A 19,366-nucleotide genomic window follows, 5' to 3' on the forward strand; every position below is an offset into this window, starting at 1 on the left:
GATCAGCAGAGAGCCAGCCTCCACCTCCCTGTACTGTACAATTTGCTGGTTACTCCCAGATGTTATAAGCAGATAAAGTTGCAGCCTAATTAAACCACATCCATGCCCTCCTGTCTTTCTTCTAGCATGGATGGATAATGTATAGTAGCCAACTTTTTACTTTCCCACTGGGTACTCAGGTAACTGATTTACAGAGAGTGCTGCCTAAGGACCAAATACCGAATTTTTTTTGCACTCAAAAGTTCCATTGAAATTGGTGGAAGTTTTATATTCAAGGAATCCAGGATTGGACTCTGAAAAATGTAGGCTGATATGCAACCTCCTGCTACTTTCGAGTTTTCTATTAGAAAAGTCTAAATACCAGCGCAGTCCTCATTCTAACAAGTGTTAAAAATCAGTGGTACTTTCAAGTGTGGAGGGATCAGAAAGGAAGTAGGTACACATGACACACTGGAGCTTTTCATAGTTTGTGGGCATGTACAGCACACTCACATATATGCATACGGAACCATTATTTATGGGAACATTTTAATTGTAGTTTACGAGCCAATTTTCTGTAAAATAATTAAAAATTATTACTCTACTAGTTACAAGGAGTTCAGGTAGATAATATCAAAATAAAGACATCTCTATTCAATTCTTTCTCTAGGGGATCCACTGTTTAAAAAAGATGAATGTGGTTTCAGATTGCACTTCCAATAAGAATAAGAACTTTAAATAATTTTCTTAAAATAGGATTCTTTTTAACTAAGTGTTCTGCTTTACACAGGATTTGTAAAGATTGCTACTTATAAAGTTTGAAACTGCTTTCGATAAAACAAATGCAAACTAAATTAATTTTGAAAAAATATATAAGCTGAGCTGAATCCTACAGCTTTTCCTTAAGCAAACCTACCATTGGCTTCAATGAAATCTTCATTTATATAATCCAGAGGTTTGCAAACTGTGGTCTGCAAACCACTGATGGATCAGAGAGCACAGGCAGATGGTTCACAGAGAGTAGGCTGATCATAGGCTCCTCCTGTTTGTTTACAGCTGCTGAAATGCAGTAAGGGCCTGACCCAAGCCCATTGAAGTCAGTACTCTCATCAACTTTAAATGGGTCTTGGATTCAAAATATGTAAAAAACAATATGCTGTAGTTTTACAGGGTAGGTAGATAATAGCAAATGAGAGACGAGATGGTCTTTGGGAAATGACTGAGAAGGGAGATGGTCCAATAAACAATCTCTATTAAGATGTCTATCCACACTAAGAAAAAAATTTCATAACCCTAATTAATTGCACACTAAGGTCCAAAGGTTGTTAAATCAAATTGGACATTTTTTTTCTTGTAGGGTTTACAGGATTACTACAGTACTCTTCAGCTTCAGCTTAATGATATTGTAGAGTTGGTGAGAGGAAAATTATCTAAGCAGACAAGAATAACACTGGGTGCTTTGGTTACTATTGATGTGCACGCTAGAGATGTTGTCATGGAGATGATTGAAAGCGGTACATAACTTTTTAAAATTTTATTCTTCATGTGTATTTAACATAGAGTTACCCATAACCCAGAGAAATAGACTTGCATTATCTTTCCTTGTTGGTCTTAAGAACCATAAGAATTTTTCAAGCGTTTTATATATGAAAACAGTCATAAATTCAGTCCTATTTCATCTTGGCAAATTATTTATTTTATACCTAACAGAAAATCCAATTTTCTAGAACTTTTTTCATATCTCCTGCTACTTACTTTCTTACCAGGTGTGAAAAATGAGACAGACTTTCAGTGGCTCGCTCAACTGCGATATTATTGGGAACACGAGAATGCTCGTGTCCGCATCATTAACTGCAATGTAAAATATGCCTATGAATACCTTGGCAACTCACCTCGACTTGTCATTACTCCCCTTACGGATAGATGTTACCGCACCTTGGTATGCTTTTATGTAAAACTTGTCATTAACCTGCTTAAATAATTCATTTAGCTGTAATATGGCATTTTCAACATTTTATACTTATTACAGTGTCACTTGGGAGCGCTACAATAGCTGTGGGACTCTCAGCATTTCTGTTAAAACATCCAATTTTCAGGGATTTTAATTTCTATTTTAAATTTTCAAGCTGAACCTTGCTGGCTCCATTAGACCTGCAACAATTGTCATGTTTTGTGCTGAACTGAAGACTGCTTACCAACTTAATCAAGTGGGTTGCGTTTACAGATCTGACAAAATGTACCTCTTGACAGGTTGCTCCCAGCTTGGATGAGATCGCTAAGCCACTTATGTGACATTGTGTAACTGACAGTTTAAATTGGTATTGATGCCATGATATTGCTTCTGAAGCTAGGACAGAAGCTGGCCACTTTTCACTTCCCATTTCCAGTTGACGGGCAACACATCAAGAGACATTGCTGCATCGTACACTTGGCCCATCTTCAACTAACCACAACTAACCTGAAAGTGGTTAAACTGACTAGAAGAGTGGTGTTCCATGGGATGGCATCCTTGTGCATAGGGACTGAAAGATGAATAAAACCAGGAGATGGGAAGACTGGGATTAGGGGTGCAGAAGAGAGATGGGGAGAGTGGAGGAGAAAAAGAGAGTCTGTGTTACTAAGAGAAGGAATAAAGGTAATGGGGGAACAAAGGGAAGGGGGAAAAGAAAGGTTTGGAGGGTGGGAGAGATGGGAAGGATGGAACAGGAAAAGAAGAAAAGATGGTGTGGGAGAGAATAGAATATGGGGCGGGCAGGGTATGATGGACAACAGAACATGGGTCGAGCAAAGAGAGAGTATGAGAAAGACCACAAAGAATGACTGGGAAAGGAGATGATGCTTCTCAGAGAAGGAAAAGGAGAGAGTCAGATAGAGAACAGAAATAGGCAAGATCAGCTACATTGACTTTAAAAATGTTTTTTGCCTGAGGAAGAGCTGTATGATCAGGTCCAATATAACATACAATGTCTAGTTATGATAAGGACTGCTCAGGAATGGATAAGATTGTGTCCTTTTCTGGGGCACCTACAATAAAGAATAACTCCAAAGCGAACTTTGAGTTTCCTGTGTTTTGAAGACGTAAATAATTTTTAGCTTAGACTTTTTCATTTAGTATTAATCTGATAAATATTGGTTTTATAAAATAATTTGTTTTCAACTGTCTAGTGTTTTCAATTTACAATTAAATTTAAAATTATTTTCCATTATGAAAAAGTCTTTGATTAAAGTATTAATTTTCATAAGCTATTTCTGTTCTTTAGATTGGAGCCTTTTATCTAAACCTTGGTGGTGCTCCAGAGGGCCCAGCAGGGACAGGTAAAACAGAGACTACTAAAGACTTGGCTAAGGCTCTTGCTGTACAGTGTGTTGTCTTCAACTGTTCTGATGGCCTTGATTATCTGGCAATGGGGAAGGTAAATTGAATTACATTTTAAGATCAGTATGTGTTTTTCAGGAGGAAAGATATTGACTTTCAGTGGGAGCTATGTGCCCTTTTCACCTGGGCACTTTTGAAAATCCCACCTAGGATTCCCTGCCCCTAAGAGTTTATAATCTAAGGTCTGATGGCTTCAATGGGACCACTTGCAGTGCATTAGTTTAAGTATATGACAAGGAGTTTGCAGGATCAGGGCCTATGAACCTGACTCAGCTTCCAGTAAAACCAAGGAAAGATTTCCATTGACTTGATTTCCTAATATACCTGCTGACCTTTCCTCTAAGGAGGCTTAATTATTCAAAGTATGCAAATAAGTTCACTGCACAACATTAAATTTCAAGCCATTGTACTACCAACTGTTGCTTTTAAATCTCCTGATACTCTGTTGGGGTACCCTACAGTTTTTGTCTTTCTTTCTCATTTTACAGTTTTTTAAGGGTTTGGCTTCTTCAGGTGCTTGGGCCTGTTTTGATGAATTTAATCGAATTGAGCTGGAAGTACTGTCTGTGGTGGCTCAGCAGATCCTTTGCATTCAGCGAGCCATACAGCTGAAGATGGAAACGTTTATTTTTGAAGGGACTGAACTGAAGCTCAATCCCAACTGTTTTGTAGCTATTACCATGAATCCAGGTTATGCAGGACGTTCTGAACTGCCAGACAACCTCAAGGTAAAATAATAAAATAAGTATATTCACTTAATAGTGCATTTAAGAAACCTAGTGCCAAATTACCTGCTGGAGTTACACCAGAATGTGGCGTTTACAACATAAACAATTTATATTTTTAAATGTTGTATCTCTTACGCAACATATTCATCAGGTTGCATTTTTTTTAATTCAAACCAGTTTGTTCTCCCTGAAGGTTTTTAATCAGTTTTTCTGCTGTTATGAATGGAAGTTACACCAATTAATTATTATTATTATTGCTTTTATTTGTGATGGGCCAAACCCTTCAGTGAGGATTGTTTAGCTGTGGAAAGGGGGACTGCAGGATTTGGCCCTATATGCTTTTAAAGTAGTGTTTATATTGAATCCAAATATTTTAAGAAAATGTGCTTAAAAATAGAATGGAGTTTTATTCAGAAGCAGTGCTAGAGCAATTTGACTAGATCATGTGATGATGACTCTATACAAACTACCAATTACAAATATTTGCTATGATATTTGTTTATGCCAGTGTTCCTATTTCAGTGGTGAGACATGGCTTCAGCAAAGTAAAGTGAAGATGTCTCGATAGCAGCTTTGCGGTTCTATTTTCCCTTTAAGTCACAGCACCAAAGTGAGAAAGGCCAGAGCCACATTGCCTCAAAGGGAGCTCAGGGAGGAATTCTACCTCAGGAGGGCAGAATTCATTCAGGAATGCTCTAGTCAGCAGTGGCTACACCCCTTCAGGGGGTGCAGTATACTCTCCCATCCACCATGTGATCCATCTCCTTCTCCCACATCTTTTTCTGACGTTCAGGTGTGTTTGGCCCATCGGTGGCACACAATGAGCAGTCTTTGTTCTCTGGAAAGCAAGGGTGTTGAGGAGGAGGAAGTTAAAGCAGGGTAATCTGGTGAATAATGTTATGTGTAATGAGGGCCATATAGGCAACTTGCTTGTGTTTGGCTCTTAATGAGTCTTGGACAGTGCTGGGTTTAAAATGGCATCATGGAGCCAGGCCCATGCTCAGAAGGGGCCCTGGCCTGTTCTGCTTGCTGTTTCTCCCCTGCCCACCACTTGCTCGTCTCGGCCTGCAAGGTTCTGCATTTGTGGAGCGGGTTTTGTGGGGGCTCTGGCCATAGGGAGTCGGGGGTGGGGGGGTGTTGCCGAGGTGCTGAATTTCTGATTTCCCCATGGGTGCTTGACCCCAGCTCTGTCCCAAGCCCCGCCCCCACTCCACCCTTTCCCCCAAGGCCCTGCCACCCACATCTTCCTGCCCCATACTGCACCCTCCCCAGAGTGCCCCTGCTCCTCCCCGAGGAGAAGGGGCACGGTGGCAGCACAGGGCTGGATGGGCCACAGTGCGTCTGGCAACTGCCGGTTTGTAAAGAGTGCCCTCGCACTGGACTGGGTGGAGCGGGGCCACTCCTGCCATGCCATGCCCCATTGCTCCTGGCTGGGCCCTCGCTCTGGGGACTGACCTCCCTGCGCCATGCTCCATTGCCCCATAGAGGCCCACAAATATGTTTGATGCCAGGCCCACAAAATCTTAATTCAGCCCTGGTCATAGATCTTGTCTTCAAAGATTGGTAATACTGTTACCACAAGAATTTTTATGTTGCAGTATCTATACATATTGAGTGCAAATCAGAGTTACAGGAATTCTTCTGTTATTCTGCTAAACGTTTTAAGCATATTTTCTGCGATATGCATTTCAGGTTCTTTTCCGAACAGTAGCTATGATGGTTCCTAACTATGCTCTGATAGCAGAAATCTCTCTCTACTCATACGGATTTCTGAATGCCAAGCCATTATCAGTGAAGATAGTAATGACCTACAGACTTTGTTCAGAGCAACTTTCCTCTCAGTTTCATTATGACTACGGTATGCGTGCTGTTAAAGCTGTATTAGTGGCTGCTGGCAACCTAAAACTGAAATTCCCACAGGAGAATGAAGATATATTGGTAAGTCCCTGAGGTAACATAGTGGATTTCACTGTGTCAAGTATGTCAGAGTTTTGAACCCAGCTGTGCCACTGCCTCACAGTATTGCCTGCTGAAGTCATTGAACCACTCTGTCTCAGTTTCTCTATCTGTAAATTGGGGATAAGAATCATGGCCGGCAGGTATAGGTGGCCAGGGGAGGCTAAGCCTCCCCAAACAGGATGCAGCGCACCTCCCTTTGGAGGCATGCTGGCCCACTGCCCACTGCTGAAAGGGCGCCTGAGCTGTATCCCCTCCCACACTCCACCCTGTCCTCTTCCCCCATGGCCCCGCCCTCACTGCTCCTCTTCCCTCCACCGCTCCTCTTCCCTCCACCGCTCCACCTCTTCCCCACAAGGCCCCGCCCTCACTCCTTCTTCCTGTCCCCGCTCTTTCCCTGAGGGCCCCCCCCCCCGCCACTTGCGCCTCTCCGCACCCGGTGGGCGGGGGGTCCTCGGAGGAGGTGCGAAGAGGTGCAAGCGATGGGTGGGCGGGTCTTGGGGAGAGGGCAAAGAGGTGGGGGAGGCAAAGAGGCTTGAGCAGCAGGCGGGAGGGCCTTCTGGGGGGCAGGGCGAAGGGTGCGAGTGGCAGGCAGGGGGCCCTCAGGGGAGGGGGCAAAGAGGTGCAAGTGGCGGGCCTGGGGCGGAGCTGCGGTGGAACATGGGCATGGGAGGAGGCCAAGTGGGGCAGGCCTCAGGGTGGAGCAGGGGACATGGCCCCCCACTTCTAGGGAGCTTCCAGTGCTCGTACCCAGCCTCCACAAATGCGCGAGTCAGGCATCGCCCATTAATTATCTACTTCATAAGGCTATTATGAAAGATAAACTAATATTTTATAGTACTTTCTAAATGTAAACCAGTAAGTGCTAAGATGTAAATTAAAACTAGTTTCAGAACTGGTTTATCTAAGATGTAAATTAAAACGAGTTTCAGAACTGAGTTTTAACTGAGAGGATGAATTGAAATTCTTGATAAGGAAAAAATGGATATAAAAGATACAAGTGTATTTGGGTGAATTTTGATGGTCTGTGATGCGCATCAGGTCTGACTAGGTCTCTTGTGGCCGTAAACTCTATGAAACACCTTTTCCAGCTGTCATTGTGGAACTGATGCCTAATTAACTGATGTTTGGAAAGCACTGAAACATGAAAAGCACTCCAATGAAAGATCTGACATAAATGCAAAGGATAAAGTATGATATTGTGACCGGGATCCCAGGGGAACCAGCTGAGATCATTCAGTTCGGATGAATTGCAAAGAATGTGGCAGACAATCCCCAAAGCTGGTGGATATTCTAATACTTAGATTTACCAAGCCAGCACTAAACAGCTTCTGTTATACCTCACTGATGACTCAGAAGTCCAAAACAGAGTTCCTTTCAAGTAACCCAGCCTCAGGCCGCCACCTAGTTACCCAAGCCAGATATTATGAGGATTAATGAAAATCTTATTCACCATATAAACAAAAAGTTTCTACCAATCCCAAAGGATCAGACACATTACCTCCCAGGTTAATGAATATTCCAGATCTTACCCAAATACACGCTTACAGCCAATTCTTATGAACTAAACTCAAATTTATTAAAAAAGAAAAAAGAGAGAGTATGGTTAAAAGATCAATGTACATACAGACATGAATCAGTCTTGAGATTCAGATTCATAGCAGAGATGGTAAACTTTGTAGCTGCAAAGAGTTCTTTTAGAATTTAGCCCATAAGTTATAGTCCAATGTTTATCTTCAGAGTGGTCCAGTCAGAACTGGGATCTCAGTCCTGATGGCTTAGGCTTCCACTGCATGAAACCCCAAGCAGATCTGAGATGACAGGATCAGGCCCCAAGGATCTTTTATACAATTTCAAGCCTTGTTTGACAAGTCAGAGTCCCTTGGCTTACAATAGGTAATCAGGGTGACTTTGAAGTAGGTCCATCACCGGTACTTAGCTACACAAATTAACATTAGGCAATTGCCTGTTCTTTACCATTCGCAGATTATCGGCTATACATTTCAAAGAGAGATGAATACAGCAATATCCCATGGTTACAGTTAATTTAAATGCTAGGATGTTCTTTTGATCTCTGAATTAACAGAATACAGCATAGATAGGGATTGTTGATTATATTGTTGACCACTACCCATATATATGTAAATACACAAAAACACAAACATTATCTCCCCATATGTCTTTAAGGGTTGAATCTGAGTCATTTATCCTGCAGGACACTTAACACTTTGTGGCCATGCGTCACACCCCCAAATAGAGACTGTGTAAGGGAGCTATCAGAGCTCCTGGATACACCTTAAGAACCTTCCAACATTGATATGAGCTGTGTTTACATTGAATTCTTTGGAAGGCCAAATTATTGATGCATGCTTTGGCCCAAGTTAAAAATTTAGTCCATACTTTCTGAAACACTTCAGTGATTCCAGGGTTTGGTCTATGTGTTTACTTAACATAGCCATTAACGTTTTTCAGAGCCAAGAATAGAGGAGATGATGTAAAGGGAGACATAGCCTGGTCGGCTTCCCAGCAGCATCAGTTCAGGAACTCTCCCTCTTCCTTGCTGCATTAATGACGGAAGATTGAGAGGGCAGGGTCTTCAGAAGTGCTAAAACTGGGGAAAAAGAAAAGGAGTACTAGTGGCACCAGCTGTAGCTCATGAAAGCTTATGCTCAAATAAATTGGTTAGTCTCTAAGGTGCCACTAGTACTCCTTTTTGCGAATACAGACTAACACGGCTGCTACTCTGAAAACTGGGGAAGTAATTGCAGAGAGCATTTGTAATTGCAGTGAGTAATTGCAGAGAGTAATTGCAGTGGAGAGCATTTGGGGTGCTCCATTAGACTGCCTAACACAATTTCAGGAAATGCCCTGCTTGATGCATCTTCACTCATTACAGGGACTCGTGCCTTTTAGTGCAGCCTAGCACTGACTGCTATATAACTTACGTTACTTTTTAAGCATAACATTTTGTGATGGAGATCATTGATTCAATGACTTTCAGAGATCTTTGAGATATTTTCCTGCGATGGCAGGGCCAGAGCTGTCAGCTGCTGCATGCAGTGGGGGGCCCTGGAGCTCTGAACCATCAAGGGCAGCAGGGGCTCTACAGCTGTCAGCTGCTGCTGGTGGCAGGGACCTCACAGCTGTCAGCCATGGGCAGTGGGCCTGGAACTGCCAGCCATGGGCAGCAGGGATTGGAGGTGTCAGTGTCCCCCCCTTTATTTTTAGTGAAAGTCACAGACGTGTCACAGACTTCCATGAATTTTTGTTTATTGTTGACAAATTTTGTGAGTCTTGAATCTGATGAGCCCTGGCCAAAGAAATAGGGGCAATCCGACAGATGGCCCTCCAAAACCGTCAGGCATTGGACATAGTGCTGGCGGCAAAAGGAGGGACTTGTGCTCTCATTGGAAAAGACTGCTGTGTGTATATACCAGACAACAGTCTTTTCCAATGAGAGCACAAGTCCCTCCTTTTGCCGCCAGCACTATGTCCAATGCCTGACGGTTTTGGAGGGCCATCTGTCGGATTGCCCCTGTTTCTTTGGCCAGGGCTCTTAAACTTTCTCCGGTTTCATTTGCCATTATTTCAACTACTACTTGTAACCTTAGGAGCCTTTTTGCATGGTGTATTTCTCCCCCTAATGGTATTAAGGAACCGCCAATGGCCTCTTCCCAGGTTAAGGGGCTTATGTTATTTACATACCATTGGGCATCCGTTAAGTCCCTTCTTTTTCGCCTGAAATTGCGGAGGCTTTCTCGAGGGAAGGTTCCTAGCACTTGGAATTGTGGGAAGAGTCGGGCGGGATAACAGATTCCTGACCAATTAGCTGGTAGTGCGGTATAAGCTCTGGTCCCACACACCCAGTGATGGCCTATTAAGGCCGGGAAGGGTCGGTTGCACCCATTTGTCATATAGGTGTTTGCAAAGGAGGAGTAGTATCCCCCAAAGGGTACAGGGTAATTCTCCTTACGAGGAGTGGTGTTATTTGCATGACATTGAAAGATTGTATTGTTTTCACTAAGGTTACTGTAGGGGGAACATGAGATTGATTTCTCTGATCCCAGGTTGAGAAAAAATTCATATCTCCATACCCGGCCCGCCACTTTTTAGTTTTGTTTGAATAATGCCATACACCATTGGCCACAATATGCTGAAGGCAACGGCTTTTCCCCAGATCCAGCCCTGTCCCATTACACACCCAACACCAATGACCTTTTCCCTCCACCACACTTATCCATTTAGATGCATTTATTCCCACCGCTTCCCAAGTGTCATTGCTGTTCCATATTTTGTTAAACGCACGAGGCCGGCATATGTACAAAATCAAGTTGTCAATGCAAGAACGGTGCTTGAGGCAGGCCCCGGAACCCCTGGGCCACTTTTACAGGTTTACCAATATTATGGCTTTGGCAAATGGTACAGGCTGCACAGTGGCAGGCTGCAAAAGAGCTAAAATGGGGGGCCCACCATCCTGTCTTAGTTACAGCAGAGACTATCCCCTCCTTTCCGACATGCGAAACACCGTGTAGCAGGGCAGCCAGAGACGGGTAGAGTGAAAAGGGGGCTACAAAGGCACCAGTAAGCAAGCGCCAAAGAGAATCGGGATGTAGAGAGCAACCTTGGGCAACCCAGGATTCTTTCTCAGTTTCTGGGGCAGAGTCTTGGAGCAGGGTGAGGTCAGTGGGGGACGGCGGCGGTATAGAAACAGAAAGGGAACCTAGAAATGCATCTGGGGAAGGTTCTATGGCAGCAGCATGTTTAGCAGAGGCGTCAGCAAATGCGTTACCCTTAGCAACATCAGTATCCGCCATTGAGTGGCCAGGGCACTTAACAATAGCTAGGGCAGACGGAAGTAAAACTGCATACAGAAGAGCAGCGATGTAGGGCCCACTTTTAATAGGGGTACCGGCTGGGGTAAGGAAACCCTGAGTTTGCCAGAGGGTACCAAAGTCATGTACAACCCCAAAAGCGTAGCGGGAGTCAGTGTAAATGGTGGCGGAGCGTCCCTCCACCAAAAAGCAGGCACGTGAGGTGAGGGCAACTAATTCAGCGACTTGTGCTGAGGTTACAGAAGGTAAAGGCTCAGCTTCCAGGGTTTCAGAGAGTGAAACTACAGTGTATCCTGCAAGGAGACGACCTTGGTCGTCTCGAAAACAGGAACCATCGTAAATAAAATAAGGTCAGAGTTAGGGAGAGGGACATCAGAAAGGTCAGAGCGCGGGACGGTGACAGCAGAGACAGTTGCAAGGCAGTCGTGGGGATCACAGTCATTAGACAAAGGAAGGAGAGTGGCAGGGTTTAACTGAGAACAACGCTTTATGGTGATATATGAAGCTGAGAGTAGTAAAAGTTTGTACCTGGTAAGGTGGGCAGAGGAGAGGTGGCCTGTGCTACGTTTGTAGCAGGAGAGCAGAGTGAGGGACCAGAAGGGTAAGAGGAGAGCGGAGAACAAGGGAATCGGATATTTCGACTAGGCGCGCTGCAGCAGCCACAGCACGCAGGCAGGGGGGTAAGCCTTGGGCAACAGGGTCTAAAGTGGCAGAGAAATAAGCCACTGGGCGGTTCTTTTCTCCGTGCATCTGAGTGAGAACTCCAAGTGCACACCCAGATTGTTCGTGGCAGAAAAGGGTAAAAGGCTTAGAATAGTCAGGCAGCCCTAAGGCCTTAGGGGGCCACGGCATGGGGTCAGGCACAGAGAATCGAGTGAGTTCCTGGAGAGGTTTTGCAAGGGAGGCATATTGGGGAATCCATTGTCTGCAAAATCCAGCCATGCCTAAAAACTTCCGGACCTGGCGTGGGGAGCGGGGTTGGGGAAAGCTAAGGATAGCTTGGACGCGGGTGGGAGAAAGTGCACGGGAACCCTGGGAGAGGAGAAAGCCAAGGTATGTGACAGAAGCCTGACAGAGTTGTAGTTTAGAGCGAGAAGCTTTGTGACCCTTATTTGCTAGGGCAGTAAGGAGCACTAAAGAGTCAGTTTCAGAGGCAGACAATGAAGGGGAACAGAGGAGTAGATCATCTACATATTGGACTAGTGTGGACCTGGACGGGAAAACAAGGTCAGCAAGGTCTTGGGCTATTGCTTGGAAAAAATATGACGGGCTTTCAGTATACCCCTGGGGCAGTGTGGTCCATGTGTACTGTTGCCCCTTCTAAGAAAAGGCAAACAGGAACTGGGAGTCAGGGTGAACCGGGACAGAAAAGAAAGCAGAGCACAAATCAACAACAGTAAAATGAGTTGTATCTGGTGGGATAGAAGCCAGAATCGTCTCTGGGTTAGGGACAACGGGAAAGGCAGGTATGACAATGTGGTTAATGGCCCGAAGATCCTGAACAAACCGCCACGATTTATCATCAGCTTTTCGAACTGGGAGGATAGGGGTGTTACAGGGGCTGGAGCAGGGGATAATAATGCCTTGTTCCCGCAGGGCGGTCATGACTGGAGCAATTCCAGCCTCTGCTTCGGGGTTTAAAGGGTATTGAGACAGGCGAGGCAGAGGTTTGGAGGAATCAACAATAATGCAGACGGGGTCAGTATGTAAACGGCCCACTTCAGACGGGTGGGTTGGCCATAGAGAGGATGGGACCTGTGAAATTAGGTGTTCAAGGGACGGGACCAATGGGCAGCAGGGGACCGGAGTGGAAAGGGGAGTTTCAGACAGCAGGGAGGCTACAGAATCACTCAGAGAGGACTGGGGGATTTGTAAGTAGACACCATCCGGGGAACAGTAGATGGTACAGCCAAGTTTACATAACAGGTCCCGACCCAAAAGGTTCACCGGAGTGGAATCCGAGAGGAGGAATGCATGGTCCATGGAAAGGGGACCAACCTGGACTGGTAGAGGTTTTGAAAGGAGTTAAGGGGTTGGGACTCCCGTAATGCCCACAGCGGATATGGTTTTTTCGGAGCGGGGAACCTCAGGCAGGTCGGCAGTACGAACTGCAGAGAGCGAAGCTCCCGTATCAACAAGGAAAGGGAGAGAAAGATCATTAATAGTCAAAACACATTCACCCGTGGGAGTGAGAGGTAGTAAAGGAGCTAAAATTTCCTGAGGTTCCCTGGTGTTCTGTCATTGCTGTGGGACAAAGTAAGTCTGGGGACTGTCGGGCTGTGCCGACAGGGGGTCTAGCTGGTTGTTTACAGAGCTATTAGGCCAGCGCGGACACTCGTTTTTCCAATGTCCGGGTTGTTTACAGTAATTACAAACACCCCCAAAACCCGAAAATCCAGTTCCATGGCCCCTCCCATGACCACATCCCCCTCCCCGGTACTGTTTACCTTGCCCTGAATAATGCTGTATTTGCAGGGCCATTAACTTTTGGGAAGATGGTTCCTCCTGATGGCAGTGTTCTGCCACTGATTGCAATTTATCCATGGTTTCAGTTTCCCACCCAACACTTATTCGCTTTAGCACACTGCCAATAGCAGGTAGGAGGCCATTAACAAACGCATGAGCCAGGGCGCCCTTCCCATTTTCACCCGGTTGCTGTATATCAGAATGTTGCAGAAAAACATCAGTCAGTCAGATGTGATAGTCACCTGGACTTTCTCCCTGTCGCTGTTTACAGCAATGTATGGCTGTCCAGTTTGTTTTTGGAGTCCATACTCGAGGGATGGCCTCATGTAGGTTTTTAGCTCGGTCTTTACACTTTTTCTGGTATTCAGCGTCAGGACCGTGTCTGGTAAAGTTGAATGGCGCTCACTGATGGGCCAGTTGGCTGCTGTGAGCCATTTTTCATGCTCGCTAGGGATTACAAGTAGCTTGCACAGCTGCAGGAGGTCTGCCTCAGAGGGTTTATAGGTGTCGCACACTAACAAGAATTCCTCTGCAAATGTGGTAGGATTTTCCAGGGGCTTTGGAAAGCCTTTTACAATTGAAAGGAGCTCTGTATGAGTCTAGGGTTTATAGCTCCAAGTGGGACCCTCTTGTTGGCCCCCAGTATGCAGGATTCGGAGGGGAGCCTGGATAGGTTTAGAGCCAGAGCGTAAGTGTTGGGCCCAATCAATGTCCAGGCTATCTCCATATGTATGGGGAAAAACAGAGGAGTCAGACAGACTGGAGGGTTTCGGGGAAACGGGGGTTTTTTCTTTACGGGTCTGAGTGGTACAGGAGGAATGGGCCTGAGCGGTATTGGACGATCCGGACTGGTCTGAACTGGAGACTCCTGGGAGTTGTTGTGACCGCCTATTGATCCAATGCAAGGATGCCAGGCCAATTAATGCATCTTCCTCATTGTCATCCCCAGAATTTAACAAGGGGTTTTCTTCGTCCTTTCCCACAATGAGATGGGAGTATGAAGGGGGATGGGATAGATCCTGGTCTTCTTGGAGAACGGGATAAAGGGGAGCGCTCGGTCTGGCAGCGGGAGAGGAGGCTTCTAATAAAGCTTTTAACTTATCATTTGAATCTTTGAGAGAGGCAAGTTTTGATTCTGTCCACCTATGATTTGCCTCTTCCCACCACTGCATGAAACAATCAACCTCTCCTTTTGCCAATTTAGTTTTAGGTTGGCTGAGTTTGTCTTTTAAGACGTCTACTCGGTCTTTGTCCCAAGATCCTAACAGTGGCCACTGAATTTTGGGATTCTCCTGAGTTAGCCTAGACCATTTTTCCAGAAATTTACAGGAGTCCGGACCCTTTCTAAAATACATAAAATGAGCCGGTGTTCCTTTAGGGAACTGTCCCGACTTAGACGTCTGGTTACCCATACAGGAGGACTTTACACACCAATCACACAAGAAGGAAAGTCGGGTTTGTCAGAGCGATGCCCGGTGCAACACACAAAGGGAGCCCACAGGCTACTGCCTCAATTGCCCTTGCTTTCACACCAACGGTTTTACCCAAGGCGTGGTGCGGTTGCGATTGTGCAGATTTCACTCACTCAGACCGTGGGGACATGAACCCTTTGGTCAGCCAATCCCCGGACTGCGCCCAGACTCAAACACACCACAGGGAGGATGGATAGACACAGAGACAAGACAGTCCTCAGTCCGGACAAAACACAGAAATAATTACCTGACCAGATTCCTGATGTCAGATCCCAGGATCCCTACCAGAACAGAGTGGGAACCAACAGGTTCGATGGCGTAGACTTCACTGTGGTCATGCACCCTTCTGTTCTGGCGGAGGACCACTCGGGCCAAATGCCCAGGTGCCGGCTTGCCACGGCCATCCTAAGAACAGTCAGGAGTCACACGGCCCCAGTGAAGACGGTTGCCATCTCGGTGGGACCTCCAAATTGTCAAAGTCAGATTCAAGACTCACAAAATTTGTCAGACCACTCTGTTTATTAGCAAAGCGCTTTGCCAGTGCACCCAGATATGTGAGCCTTCTGCAAAAGTTCAAGCTAACTTATATAAACAGATAAGGGAAAGCCAATTTAACATAAGAGACAAAAGGAAGCAGAAACTGCTGTGTGTATATACCAGACAACACCAATGAGGTAATAGATCGTGCTAGCCACTTAGAACAAATCGCATATCTTCCCCACGAAGAGCCAAGTTCTTTATGGAAGTGGCTAAGTAACCTTTTCAATTTCCCTGGCATAGGAAACTGGTTGTTTCAGGGAGCCCTAATTCTCCTGGTTGGAATCCTAATAATTTTTGTATGTTTTCATTTACTTTCCTGTTGTATCCAAAATTGTGTCAGGCATGCTACACAGATAGCTGCCCCAAACCAGAGTGCTAATTTGATGATTTTAAATATCACTGATGAACAAAGAGATAAAGAACGATTGATATGTGGAACCCAGTAATTGTTGGTCATTGCATAGCTTGACCAAAAGGAGGGATTGTGAAAGTAGAATGAATTATACTGAAATTATAATTCATTAAAGAAATGCTGCTTGAAGGGTTTGTTGAAATATAGTTGTCAGGAAGAGAAACACTAAGGAGTGTGAGACAATGGGTCCTCAAACTAATGAACGTAGAGCTCCTACTGAGCTAGGGTCCTAGAGTCCTAGCTCAGTAGGAGCTCTAAGTTAATTAGTTTGAGGACCCATTGTCTCACATTCCTTAATGTTTCTCTTCCTGACAACTATATTTCAACAAACCCTTCAAACGTCATTTCTTTAATGAATTATAATTTCAGTATAATTCATTCTACTTTCACATTGTCCACAACTGTTCATGACTTTTACTAAAAATAATTGTGACAAAATCTTAACCTTACACATTAGCATAGAGTTCAATTTTAGAGTAAATCTCAGGAAAAACTTCCTAACTGTAAGAACAGTAGGTCAATGAAACAGACTCCCTCAGCAGGGTTGTGGAAGCTTCTTCACTGGAGGTTTTCAAAAGGAGGCAGGATAGCCCTCTCTCTTGGATCTTTGAGACACAACAAATCCTGCATCTTGACTGGGTCACTAGATGACCCTTGCGGTCCCTTCCAACCCTATGATTCTATGATTCACATTGTGCAGACTGATTTGATTTGTATTTCTATAGTCAGCACGTAAATCAGAACACTCATTTTCTGTAAACTTATGTATTTCTTTTCTTTAGCTTCTTAGATCAATTAAGGATGTTAATGAGCCTAAATTTTTGTCACATGATATACCTCTGTTCATGGGTATAACTAGTGATTTGTTTCCTGGTATTAAGCTTCCTGAAGCAGATTACAATGTAAGTACATTTGTAAGGTAACTTTTTTCACTAATACTCATGGCATTGCATCATTTGTAATTAATGCAGTATTCTATTTCTAATTGCAAAATGAGGCCCTGTGAAATGGAATTTGTACCAAGCAAAATTTACTTGGTTTTCTTTTGAACCCAAAACCAGCCTTGAGTCTCTCATCGTTTGCAGATCTGTATTTGTCTTTCTACTTTTGGCCCATTTATACCTTAGCCCCTAACAAATCCGAGGACCACTCTTACCTTAAACAGCCTTTTTGGATGTATGAAAGCCACCCCACTTTCCCTGGATTTTAGCGTCTTTTGTGAGTAACTTGCTGGTCCCCACCTAGCCTTTGGGGTTTTCCAAGTTATTAGACATGGTGAAACTTGCCATGATTACTTAATTCTTCCTGTTCTTCTGCAGTGGAATGGTGAGGACAGAGACGGCCAGGCTGCCCTCTTCCTCTTTCAGGGACTGGGTGAGGTAGCTGGCCTCCCAATCCCCTTCCTTCCCACCAAAGGGGAAAAAAAATGCAGGTGGGAGTCAACCAGATGTCTGTTCCCAAAAGACTTCACACAAGTTCATTTTGAAGTTCTAAATTTTGTGGAAACCTGAAATTCCTAGTGAACCTGGAAGGTTGTACTGCTACAAATCCAACTTATTGTAGGTTCATGAAATGCACATGCTTCTATTATGATAATGTAAACCATGTGGGATGTTTCAATACACCAGCACAACCTTGGCAGAAGGGGAAATACTTGTCTTCTATTACCTTCCATAATACAGTAATTGGAGTGGGTAGGGTGTAAGCAGAGGCAGATGTTCAATAAAGAAGGTGAAGATTTTGTTTTCCTTACCCACAAAATACCTTCTGTGTGCAGTTACAGCACAGCATCATTAGCTCTTTTTGTAGGGAGTCTACAGTTTAAACAGTACAGCAGCACAGCTGCAGCACTTCAGTGTAGACATTTACTCCAGCGACGGGAGGGGTTCTCTTATTGTTGTAAATCCACCTCCTCAAGAGGCGGAAGCTATTTCAACGGAAAATTCTTCCATCAACCAAGTGCTGTTTACACGGCAACTTATTTCCCCTTAACTACGTCGCTCAGAGTGTGTGTGGATTTTTTGCACTCCTCAACAACATAGATGGGTCAATCTAATTTTCTAGTGCAGCCCTCAGTATTAGGCTCTGAGATAGAAAGGATTTCTTTGTACTGGATAAGCCATGTCACTATTATATACAACATGAGACATATAAACATCACCAAAGGCCATCAATATCTCAATAGAGAATTTGAAAGCTTAGCCTTATATTTGTCTAAAGTAACAATATTTACTTTAAGTTACAGCATCTTAAATTCTGCACGTTAGTAAATAGTACTTTAGTCAGGGCATATCTACTTAGGAACTTTCAGGAAAGTTAAGATGAATGTTAAAATGTGAAGCTAAAACATTTTAGTTAAACCCCTGTGTGGACACTCTCATTCAGAAGTAACGTGGTCTTAGTTTTCTTTAGCCTAATCCCAGAGGAGTCAGTAATTAACTAATTTGATTCTGTTGTCCACAAATGTAATAAAACATACTGAGAGTGGGGTGGAAGTTGTTCTAGGCAATAATCTGAATATGGAATGATGAATGATACAGGTTCCTTTTGTTCACGAAGAAAATTATATGGCTTTATAAAGGATTGTTGTAAACTATGTAATATGTAACCATGAAAATACTCTTTTTTAAAGACTGTTATGATACGAAAAGGTTTTATTTTGTTTTGATTTTAGGATTTTCTGGAATGTGCCAACGAATGCTGTGTTATAAATAATATCCAGCCTGTTAAAGTTTTCATTGAGAAAATGATACAGACCTATGAAATGATGATTGTTAGACATGGGTAAGATTACCAGTGCCTGTTTCACAAGTTCTACAGGTTGTAGTTATGTTTTTTGTAATAACCAATAGAGAATATTTATGGAAATAGACTAAGAAATTATTTCCACTTTTAAGAAAGACAAACAGTGATTATTTAAATCAAATATAGAAAATCCCAATGGTCACTGTATGCTGCAGAATTTTTATATTGGTACATTTGGATATCCTAATTTTTAATACAAATTTGGTGCCCAAGAAAGTGGAATCTCTGAACCCAGGCATATTTGATTTTGCAGTCCCAATGCTCCCTTTGAGTTCGGTAGCAATTTTGCCTGTTTAATGTTTGCAGTTTGGGCCCAGGTTGTGGAGAGGAGTTGTTGCTGTAAAAGCTTGCCTGTATTAAAATATTAGCCCACCAGATCTCTGCCATTTTCGTCTTTGCCTTTTTTTGAGCAGCAAGTTTGTGGTCGTAATATTTGTACAGTACCTCAAGAAATAAAAACATATACTTAGCTCTAATGTATGGCTTTGCATATTCAAAACTCTTTGCAAACATTGACTAGTTAGTCCTTTAAAATACTCTGAAATGGGATGAAATTAACAAACTTATTTTGAGTTGTGACTAAAGATTTTTGTTTTAGTGCAGGTTCCTCATCTATCTTTGTCTTTTATGATAATCTTTCCTAGACAGGTAGAGAATAAGTATAGCCCCAATTCTGCAAATAAATGCACTAGTGTGAATCCCTGCTGCTGCACAGAGTCCAGTTGTGTCCATTTACGTATTTTAATTGTGCGATCAAATATATGCAGTTGCATGAGCAAATCAAGTATTTGCATACACAA

At 43.8% G+C, this 19,366-nt stretch overlaps 1 protein-coding gene across 17 annotated transcripts in view; it reads left to right on the forward strand.

Annotated features, from left to right (window-relative positions):
* The window catches only part of DNAH12 (dynein axonemal heavy chain 12), a 174,362-nt gene that overhangs the window by 45,762 nt on the left and 109,234 nt on the right, over positions 1-19,366 (forward strand). For 15 of the 17 annotated variants that reach the window (XR_006292015.1, XR_006292016.1, XR_006292017.1 and 12 more), the window contains 7 exons: positions 1,337-1,493; positions 1,746-1,918; positions 3,240-3,392; positions 3,844-4,083; positions 5,776-6,021; positions 16,544-16,663; positions 18,436-18,545. Coding sequence is in view for 14 of the 17 variants with exons in the window: in XM_043550460.1 (XP_043406395.1) it covers positions 1,337-1,493; positions 1,746-1,918; positions 3,240-3,392; positions 3,844-4,083; positions 5,776-6,021; positions 16,544-16,663; positions 18,436-18,545 (1,199 nt within the window). In the remaining 3 variants the exon portion in view is untranslated. Of the gene's footprint in view, positions 1-1,336; positions 1,494-1,745; positions 1,919-3,239; positions 3,393-3,843; positions 4,084-5,775; positions 6,022-16,543; positions 16,664-18,435; positions 18,546-19,366 lie in introns of those variants that run through there. The other 2 variants (XM_043550465.1, XM_043550473.1) reach the window with 2 other exon arrangements.

The sequence above is a fragment of the Chelonia mydas genome, chromosome 7 (assembly GCF_015237465.2).
Source record: "Chelonia mydas isolate rCheMyd1 chromosome 7, rCheMyd1.pri.v2, whole genome shotgun sequence".
Lineage (NCBI taxonomy): Eukaryota > Metazoa > Chordata > Testudines > Cheloniidae > Chelonia > Chelonia mydas.